The sequence below is a fragment of the Diachasmimorpha longicaudata genome, chromosome 12 (genome assembly GCF_034640455.1).
Source record: "Diachasmimorpha longicaudata isolate KC_UGA_2023 chromosome 12, iyDiaLong2, whole genome shotgun sequence".
NCBI classification, from domain to species: Eukaryota; Metazoa; Arthropoda; class Insecta; order Hymenoptera; family Braconidae; genus Diachasmimorpha; species Diachasmimorpha longicaudata.
In genome coordinates this window covers 1,123,532-1,134,123 of record NC_087236.1, presented here as the reverse complement: position 1 = coordinate 1,134,123, position 10,592 = coordinate 1,123,532, and the positions used below count along the sequence as shown (strand labels likewise).

The 10,592-nt window shown below is 37.0% G+C and overlaps 1 protein-coding gene across 1 annotated transcript; it reads right to left on the bottom strand.

The window, feature by feature from the left end:
- Positions 1-2,773: 2,773 nt before the first annotated feature.
- Positions 2,774-5,236, bottom strand: LOC135168132 (uncharacterized). Its single transcript, XM_064132050.1, has 7 exons — positions 5,147-5,236; positions 4,984-5,050; positions 4,820-4,906; positions 4,424-4,519; positions 3,973-4,247; positions 3,693-3,870; positions 2,774-3,159 (listed from the first exon to the last, which is right to left on the bottom strand). The coding sequence occupies exons 1-7, from the start codon at positions 5,234-5,236 to the stop codon at positions 3,026-3,028; spliced, it is 927 nt and encodes a 308-aa protein (XP_063988120.1). The 3' UTR covers positions 2,774-3,025.
- Between the last annotated feature and the right edge of the window lie 5,356 nt (positions 5,237-10,592).

The following is a 10,592-nucleotide window of genomic DNA, read 5'->3' as shown; positions in this document are numbered from 1 at the left end:
TCTTAGTTTTATATCTAACTTTGACAGGCGCACGATAGTTACACATTTTTAAAATATATGTAATGTCTGTCACAACTGAGATTCTATCTGGTTTTTGTCTATTTCATCTGTCATAGCATCACTGCTTGTCGTAGCCATCTATTGCTTACGCAGAATTGAAGGAATATATTTGGAAAACTTGGACTCTATGCCCCGTTCCTATTATGTGGTCACTTACCATAGAGTAGAACACAGAACCCGAAAATCGAAATATGTTCCATGGTTCACTAAGGAATCTTAAGGAATTTTCTCTGCGCGGAATATTATTGCTTTAATACCATCTGGCACCTCGGCCAATATTTGAACATTTGTGTTATTGCTAACGATTCGATATAATTAATCCCTTTCTCATTTATTTTCCCATTATTTCATCTATTAGCTGAATGATTCCGATACATTAGACGCGATCTCCAAATTATTATCTTTATCTGTATTTGCTCACGTGATTTCATTCAGATCAATTTCGTGTTTTTGTAATAAATTAAATACCAATGTAGTCGACTGGAAACTATATATATATGCGCAATCGATTGATCTATTAAAAGTTGAGTAATCGTTTCATGAAATGAATAGTTCGACTCTCAAATAATTAATTTGATACTGAGAAGGCCACGTTTTCCAAACATGTGTTTCGAAAATGATAATTTTATTACTGAACGGAATATATAAAATACCTCTAAATTGCCATTAATTTGATGATGACTATCGACGATCGTAAAGTAATCAATGAATGACGTGTAATCAGTCAAGAATTCATGACCCCTGAAAAACTGATATTGATGGTTGAATCGTCAATTTTCAAAAACAGTGCAACACTTTTAATTACTCAGCTATTTCCGGTTTGGAATTATGACTACATTAGGATATGGGGAATTAAATTAAACTAAACTTCTTTAATTGTTCAATTTGATTATTTGCTAATTTTTTAATAAAATATATAAGGGTGACGTTTCGGACTAACCAATACATCGATTTAATCAATGTATGAATATTGACTCTCTTTTCTAGCATCCAGACATTTGCCGATAGACTCACGGTGTCGTGTTGCATGCTCACCATAAATCCTAGTAGTTCCCTAAATCCTTACTTCTGTTAACCAGATGTCCCATCCAGAATCTCCTCTCCAATCACTTCATGACTATAATCCGGACACTTTCCAATTCCTCACGTTTCCTACCTAATTGCACTCTTCCGTGCAATTCCCTCATTTCTCCCTACTTCCTGAGTTCAGCCCTCAAAGGACATTCCTTCCTTAATTTTAGCCAATCAAAGATCTTGGGCCTTTCCCATTCCAGTTCCTACAACCCTCCGACTTACTGGCTAAGATTTTAGTGATAAGCAGTTTTTAGAATTAGGCACAGAACAGTTCCACCCTTCGAACTGAATTGGTCAGCTAGAGCTGAACATTGCACAAGTAGACTCAAGAATAAAGATTATTCAAAAAGAATTACTTTTACTTTTTGGAATCCAACAGTCGTCAGGACTGTTAATAATTTCAAATAGTCAACTCTTCATTTATTTGAATAAACGTAATTATTTATTAACATAGAAAGGAGAAAAATATCTTTTTCGTTCACCTCACTCTGCCATCTTCACCAGACCGCCGTCCAATCATTTTCCCATCCTTTTTTTGCGCCATTTGCCCTCTATTTGTACAAAACGGAAGCTATTTAAAATGAGATTTCTTAACACAACTCAATTTTACAATAGTTTTCCAAGTCCTACATTAACATATTATAATCCCATTAATGTACGAAGGTTTACATATCTCGTTTTACCTGATGACTTGGTGAGTAGGTCAGCTAGTTGATGTTCAGTGTGAATTGTGTCAACCTGACTTACCCTTGCTTTCTCATAATCGTGAATGAAGTGTAGTATCGGGGAAAATTTTAGAGGTAGTAGTGTTATAAAAAATGGGAGTCTGTCGAATATAGTAGACAGATGTCTACGGCGTTTAAGGTATTCTATTAAGATATAGCTTTAAGTTTTGAACGTAGTTTTATGATTTTATTGAAGTAAAACCCACGCACTCTCACTAATGACGCCTGCGCCATTAGCTGGCCCACTCCGCCACGTTTGGGGAATTTGCCAGAGACGGAAAATGTCGAGCAGGGCCCGATAACAGGGGTCGGGGAAGAGGTCAAGTTGGAGGAATCAGCGGTGCCAAGGGGTAATATTTAGAATTAGCAGTTAGTTGGAAATCGAGGAGCGAAGTTGGTAGACGAAGTCCTCATGTGAGGCATTAGACGTGGACGTAGTAGAAAAAGTTAGACAATTCTAGATTCTCGTATGAGGCTAGACATTTATATTTTTCGTGAGTGTTTTATATCACGAACATTGTAAACATTGCTTAGTAACTGAAGTGTTAATTTTGAAAAACTTTAGCTGTTTTATCTTTTTAAAAGTATCCCCACAGAAGTGATGAGTAGTATCAATATGCTTAGAGTTTATTGAGAATTTTTCACCTCTGGGTAGTGCTATCGTAGCTGTATTATCTTCGAAAAGAGTTACAGCCCCAGTAGGAATTGACGATTGGCCCAAGCCTGGCTGGTACAGGCTTTATTTAAGCCTAGGCAGGCCTGTCCCAGGCTTGATATCGAGGCCTGGGCGAAGCCTAAAATGAAATCACTTTCAAGCGGTAATTAAGGCTCGATTTAAGCCTGGTCATTAGCTTGAACCAAGCCTGTAATTTTAGCTTGTTCCAAGCCTGAATTCATCGATTGATCCAGGCTTAGTATTCTTGAGTGTTTGAAGACTGGAAATTTGGAGTGATCTACGCGCGATATTCACCGGTGAGCAAAGCCTGGTTGAAGCTTGTTTCAGGACTAAATTTTGTGAAAAGAAAACTCATATTGACAAACCATTTTTTTTATTTTTTATATATTTTTCAAATACAAAATATTATAATATAAGTTTATGGTACGTGCTATCAGCACTGAAACATTACGTCAACGCATCTTTCTATGGCCTCTCCTTGCAATCAATGTTAAATGGAATTTCGAGTCCTTTTCTTCTCTGAAGCTCTTCTTTCTCGATAACCTGCTCCTGATAACCAGTCACTAGTTATCGTAAGCATATTCATTGACTTTTCTGATATTTGGTATTTGGCTATGAGAAATTCTGTTAGAGAAAACAATTATTCTCGAAAAGATTAATCGCATTACAATGATCGCAATTAAGGAAAATCCAGTGAAGAATTGCGCCAGTAATTGTGGGATTGTCTCGATTAAATGCAAAGGTATCAAAAACTTCATTCAATTTATCAATTTAGTCAACCATTTAAAAAGCATCTGAATGTCTTACTCCCTCAAACCTCGTAGCCTTGGATTTTCCTTCTTTATATTGAATTGGATAATAGATTTAATCATTTCATCTGAATTTATGTGGATTCCACAAAACGATACGGTGAGAAATTCTAAATACGTGAGTTTATTATCAAAAATTATTTTTTTCAATCTGTACATAAAAAATTGAAACTATACGATCTTGATAAATTCGTAACACTTTTATTTCAATCAATGTCATATCTGCAAGCATTTGAAATGAAAGGAAAAGTTTTTTTTTATTTATTGTACTCAGTTGATTATCTCGCGGGCTAACACAAATTTAGAAATCTCGTTTGTGTGAGAAGTAAAATGAATAAATCAAAGCACCTCTTATGCAGTTGCACGTTTGAGTTGCATTGAAAGCCTTCTTCCCCACTCCTTGCACTTTTCGTCCAGCGCTACTATATTCAAGTTGAATGGCTTTTTTTATCAAGACTGTAAGAATTCCCTGGATATCCTTCTTGCAATCCTTCGATGTATAAGTGACTTGTTCCAAAAAATCCATCTAAAATGTATATTTTTATGTGTTTATTACGTCGAAAATGAATAAAAAAATGATCAAAAAAGGAATAATTGCAAAAGCCGCTCGTAATTCCTTTAAACTCGCCACATGCTCTGTAATCTCTAAATTTAACAATTTTTCCGATTCCTCAAAGTCCTCTGGAGCCTTCATTGGCATTTTCATTCCCAATTTGTCTTCCATTAGTTCGATTTTTTCTCCCTGAAGATTTTCTAAAGACTTGGAAGCAATTACTGTACGTTGTACAGCCTGTGTGTGGTTACTCAAATCAGACTGGAAGGTTCTTTTGAAATTATGGATGGTGAGACGATTATCACATGAAAGGATACCCTGAGATGTATCGATATAGTCGGCCAAGAACACTAGAGAGAATACCCAATAGTTAATCTACATAATACAGATAAATGATGAAGAATAAAAAAATAGAAATGGAAAAAAGGAGGGAAAGTTAATTCGTTGTGATTTTTACATCAACGAATAGCCTTTGCTAAGTAAATTTTTTTCATTTTCGATTGTGAATAAAATCCCAATAACTTACTCCTCAAAGAATCATTTTTATTGTCATCACGCAATTTTTGGCGAGATTTTAGGAGTAAGAGTCGTCTTTGATAAATTTTGGCGACATTTGTCGTATCTAAAAAATAATATAAAATGGTAAAAAAAGCATTCAGAATTTTTCAGTGAGAGAGGGAGAGGGAAAAAGAGGTTCCGAGGGGTGGTTCAAAAATATCTGTCTGTACGGTCTCTTCCACATTCGAAGAATATGACTTCGGTGACTGATGGAGTGGAGAATTATTTGTGTCATTCAGGTCGTCATTATCCACTCTTCTACGTTTTTTAACTTCGACATCCTCTCCAGAAATGTCGTCGAGTGGGTACTGATTCTCTAAAATCGATCGTGCTCTTTTTTTCGAATTTCAAAGTCCTGACTCACTTTTCTCTGGCTCAGAATCTGCTGTGTCGACTCCTGAACGTTGTCTGCAGAGATGGTTGAGCTTCTTCTGCGCTTTTTTTATAGAGTCTGTAGAAAACATCAATTGAGAAATTGAACATCATGAGTAGAGGAATCTTGAATGCTCTCCTGACTCTCAAATTCACCTGCTTTAGCCAAAATCTTGACCTTATAGGATTCCCATGAAGATTTGGGAGATATTCCCTTTTCGAGCTATTTTTCGAGTTTCCAATATTCCTTGGAAAGTGGGTAGCTAAAACAAAAATCCTCCTCCTCGTCTTATTTTTCTTTTATCCAACTAGACAGAACGATCTCGATTGCAATGTTGCCATCAAGAGTGGTCTCGTCCACATATTCCACGAGTTGATATTGATAATCATTCGAACCTTGGTCACTCATCTCTTACAAGAAACATTTTCTTAATTGGCCAAACATCATTCCCTTATTTTTTAGTTTTTTTAATTATTTTTTTGTCGGTTAATGGTACTTTGTAGCGGATAATTGAAGAAATAAAATTGGTAATACCTAAAAAAAATGAAAATAAAAACGGTAATGCTAAAAGATGGGAATACATTTCATTCTCCGATGAATAAATCCATAAACTTCCGTGATCTGATGGAATTTACGTTGAGCTGAAATCTCGTGTACTCGTGAATGCGTTGCACTTGAAGAAACCAAAAGGGCGCCTTGGCAAAATTGAGAGCGTTGGTAATTCAACCACATAAGCCTTCCACAGAGACAATAAAATGGCTCCTGTCACTGGTTTTCATTTTTTTCACTTATAACACTTTTTTCTCGTCTCCAAATAATTAATTTTAACACTGAAAATCGCAAAACAGTGGACCGCCGCTTCAAAACATTCCCCTCACATGATGCAATACTACTGACGGCGTTACTACGCCCGCTAATTTCTCAGAATTGCCTCGACGCTATTCGCACTCCTGAATTCTCGTTTGCAACGCAACTACAGTTGGTACATGAGAATCGATCCTTTGAGTTGACAGTTTGATGTGAAAAAAAACAGAAAGTCTCTACAAATTGATAAAATTATACCATTTCCCTATTAACCACTACATTGTTAATTCAACAAATGATTTATACAATTCCCCGGTACTATTGCGAATAGAACAATTCATTGTCAATCCTGGGCATCGAAATAAGTGGAGAATTATTAACGAATTATTTATATCTACTGCGAAAATGGAACACTGTGGATGCATTTATTGATTTTTTTTTCTCTCTCTCTCTCTCTCTCTGCCTCTTTCTCATTCCATTCATTATTGTACATATTTTTCTGCTGAGGAATTGAATTGATAATTAATTCGTCATTTAATTTCGAGTTTATTCATATCCTAATTGTACGAAAAAAAATTATGAGTTTTCTAGACAAATCGACATGTGATGACATCAATAATTCTTATAATATTCTTTTGAAGATGAATTTCACTCAAAATCTGTATGCAGCAACGAAATTGCATACTGTTCGTTTCGAATTTTCAGTAACATATATTTATATTTTACCTTCTGCAGTGACAATTCACAATCTTTGGACCACTGTGTTACCGGGCAAACTCCAATTTGTTTAGAAATGCATGGTGCACTAAATACATTCTCTAATTCCTTAACCGTAAAACCCTTCATAAAAAAAACATTGGCATTCTCAACATCGCAAGATTGCTGTGCATTTATTAACAATTTTGTAATCATGAAAATATCTCCACAGATCAATTGCACTACGTTATCGGGCTCTCTTCCACGTAGATTAAAATCACGATAAGTGAGAGATTCCAATGGCTCAAAATTTACTCGATCGTTCTGAATAATTGCCACTTTTTAAATTCTTTTTACGTCTCGAATGATTTTACGCTTTCGCATTGTCACATTTTCACATGATTCTGGGCGTCCAGTCGATTGATGATTTGTGGTAGAGGCCTGTGGCGGATCTGCCTCGACCAGAGTCCAGCCTTACCGACGGAAGCACGCGCCAGCGCCAACGGCGCAAACAGTTACTAGTGCCGAGGCTGGATCTAGGGGATTTGACGAGACAGTCATTTTAGTTACTAAGTTAGTTAGTCTTTATACTTCTTCCGGTTCGGACACCCACGCCACGTGGCCCCGCGCTTTTCTGTACCATTAAATATAGTTTAATCGCGTGTAATTAACAAAATTTCTGCGTTGGAACTCTGAGGGTATCGCAGGCTTCACTGCATCCATTAATTCCTTGAAATTATCTACTTGAGCTTTTGACAATTCGTGCATATTCTTTTTTCGAATGAGCCATTTTTCACCCAAGATTTTCATTGCATTGAGGAACAATAAATGCATAATATCCAAAAGACCTTGCCTCAGTGAAGAGTTTCCAAAAAATCGCGCCAAGTACGTTGATCCTGACCATATTGCTGAATAATTTTTTGATTCACAATGGACTTTTTACCCCTTTTGATTTGAGTCGAGTATTTGAGGTGACTGCGATATCCTCTGTAGGATATTATGGAACTCATCTTAGTCAAGCTATTCATAGAGAGCTCAAAACGATTTATGGGCTCCTATCATCACCAGCTTTCTCCACTGCTAAATTCAATCAATGAGCTTGGCGTCTTTTCTTATTTGTGGATTTTTTTCAAATTTCCATAATTGGGGCTTCAATTTGCAAGTAATTGTTGTTTTAAGTTTTTTTTTTCAATTTTTTTTCAAATGAACAACATCGAACATTTTTTGTTTTTGGGTGGATTTTAATATTTGGGAATAAAAATAGAGACTCGACTTACCCCCACTCCAATGTTTCCATCATTGTTACATTTGACGAGGAGCTGATGTGATTGATGGAAAAATTATAGAGGGAGTTTGTCAGTTACACTGTCTCCTTTAAATATCCTAGACGTCCAGCATTTAGTCATTATTCATGTTAAAATACCACAACGAGAGTGTTCATATTGTTTCTGAATATTGTGTCATTACAACAAATTGATCTCTGAAAATGACTCAAGATCCCCAAAAAGATGTTCACATTCGGGAACTTACGAGATTACGAGTAGAAAAACATCGATGTCGAAAAGAAGTGGAGAAAAAAAACAGTGGATGTCAATCTGACAATACTGAAGCACATAAAGAAGAATCAGTGAATATAAAGAGTGTTAGTGAAGTTGACACCTGTTCACTATCTGGACAATTAGAGAAAAGGAGTTATGATTTGAATATTTCTGATGACTTCTATGAATTAGAATAATCGGTTAGGTTAACTTCGGATGACTCCAACTTCCTGTCGTGCGATGTTAACCCTCGTCATATTGATTTTGATGGGACGACGTTGAGCGAAGAAGAGGAAAGGGATTGTGCTAATGAGTATGACGAAGAACTACCCCATACCGAATTAGTCATTGAAGAAACAAGATTGTTAAAGCAATTACTCAGGGATTACTAGAATTAATATAAAAAGTTTATTAACAATTCTCCGATGCAACACTGTATCTTTCATCAATCTCGATCCATGAGCCCATAGCCCGCATGAGCAACCCGTTCACCAAAAACTAATTCCCCAACGCCATGGAGTGGCAGCATAGAACTTTTATCGCTATTCAAATGTGACTCTCATTCTAGGAATTACAATAAAGAAGTATACTATTGAAGAGCTTAGACAATGGACACTGCAGTTAGAACTAGCCCATACCCATCTTGATAGACTTTTAGAAATTTTGCGGAAAATAAGACCAAATTTTCCAAGAAGTTCCAAAACGGACATGTTTTTACGGACATGCTCATCAAAATGTGCTGTTATAAAAATAGATGATAATGATCTAAATGAGTACGTGTATTTGGGAGTCAGCGAACATTTAAAAGGAACAGTGAACGTGCAGCTTCATCCTAATAGTGAAATCTCATTCTTCATTCATATTGATGAATCATCTCCATATAAATTTCGTAGTCACGAATTCTGGCCTATATTGAGAAAAGTATTCTATAATCCTGGTTCATATAAAGTTTTCCCCAGCGCGTCGTACTGTGGTATTGGACAACCTAAAAATATTCATAGTTTTGGAGCACCATTTGTGATAAAAATCTATGTCTTGCGAAGCAATGGTTTTGTAATCGACAACCGCCAGTTCAAAGTTAACATTAAATCATTCATTTGGGACAGGCCAGGTTGCTCTATACGTGAAAAATCATGGTGTGAAACGTGCACATGAACGGTGCACTGTTGATGGAATGAGGGTGGAACACCGAAAAGTATATCTGTCAATAGAAGCTGCAGCAAGAACTGATGAAAGCTTTCGGAATCAAGAAGATCTTCTCTGCCGGAATGGTTTTTCGCCTATCACTACAATCGAGCCACCAGTCGACGTCGTCAAGGATCTTGTGCTCGATGCAATGCATCTACTTTGGCTAGGAGTCATGAAAAAGTTTGTGTTTGACATTTGGCTGAAAGGAAGAACGGCACCCAATTTGAGTTATACTCAGAAGAATAGTTTCTCCTCCTATTTGATAATGATGAAAAGTCAAGTACTGCACGAGTTTCAAAGATGAACTGAATCCCGGAATAAATATCCCTGGAAAAAATATCCACTGAAAAAACAACCCTGGAAAAAAGATCCCCAAGATAAATCTTAATTGTTCATTTCTAAATTTATTTCAGACATATTTAGATTTCAAATGAAAATATCCGAAAGAAACACTAACAGTGAAACGATGCGGGTCGATGCGGAATCTGGTGTGGGGAGATTTTTTAGGGATCACCGAGATAACGAAAGGATGAGGCGTGGGTCGAATCACTGCAGGTGGCGATGGTCAACTAAGGTTACTGTTTTATTATAATCAATGTCGAACTATACACTGCACAGATAGCGACTAATGTCTCTATAAAAAACGAGCCGATCGAGTTACAGTTGTGGGTGTTTGATGACGAAATAGAGACGTTCCAAAAATGTTATAGCGGAGCAACGAAAAACTAAAGACTTGCAACAGAGATATGAGATACTATCGCACGAAGTCCCGGAAATGGACTGATAACGGTCACAGGCCCAGATACTGCAAATGCCCGAATTCCGGGGCACTAGATCTCCCTGGAATCTTCCAGAAGGGCCGTTGACTAGTCCAGGACGTGGCGCCTCAGGTGTCAAATTAATTATCACCGATCTCCGGTGGTAAGTCACCAGCGCGCGCTTATCGATAACCCGGCTCAGCAGTGCAACAGAGTGGGAGTGTGCGAGGACTTCGATGCCCAATCGAACACTAGTAATTGCGGATCGTCCGCTTCACCGAATCATCTCTGCATAATCTCGTACGGGCGATTCCAAAGGTAAAGCGCCCTGAGCAAAATGTGGCTCGGCCTCCCTGAAGACAGTTCGGCCTGTTGCTTCATGGTGTCATAACCATGAGCAACATTCACTCTCTCAATATCTCCTAGGTGATGATGGTCAGGAAGAATATTATCACGGGAAATAATGCCGTCTGTCATCAGAATGGCTGGGCACTGAAAGAAATATCCAATGGACAAACATAAACTCCATGCGGAATTCTTTCATAAAATTAATGTGAGGATACTTTTAAAAAAAGATAAAATAGCTAGAAAGTTTCAAATAACAAACACTTTAATTATATTGATACAAATGCAAGTACAAATATCTATTCTCTATTGTAAACTTCTACAACGTCTAATGCCTCCACTGAGGACTTCGTCAAAAACTTCTTTCTTGAACCATCTATGTTCGAGTCTCGCGATTAACTCTAGTCTACTAATTCTACGATGTCATCCCTTGAC

What these genes read in the sequence shown, in the direction of transcription:
- LOC135168132 (XM_064132050.1), bottom strand. Translation starts at nt 5,236, where the DNA reads ATGAGTGACCAAGGTTCGAATGATTATCAATATCAACTCGTGGAATAT. An exon ending in AGATTCTGAGCCAGAGAAAA is followed by an intron (nt 4,520 to 4,819) that starts GTGAGTCAGGAC and finishes ATTATTTTTTAG; the next exon opens with ATACGACAAATGTCGCCAAA. An exon ending in AACGTGCAACTGCATAAGAG is followed by an intron (nt 3,160 to 3,692) that starts GTGCTTTGATTT and finishes TTTCTCTAACAG; the next exon opens with AATTTCTCATAGCCAAATAC.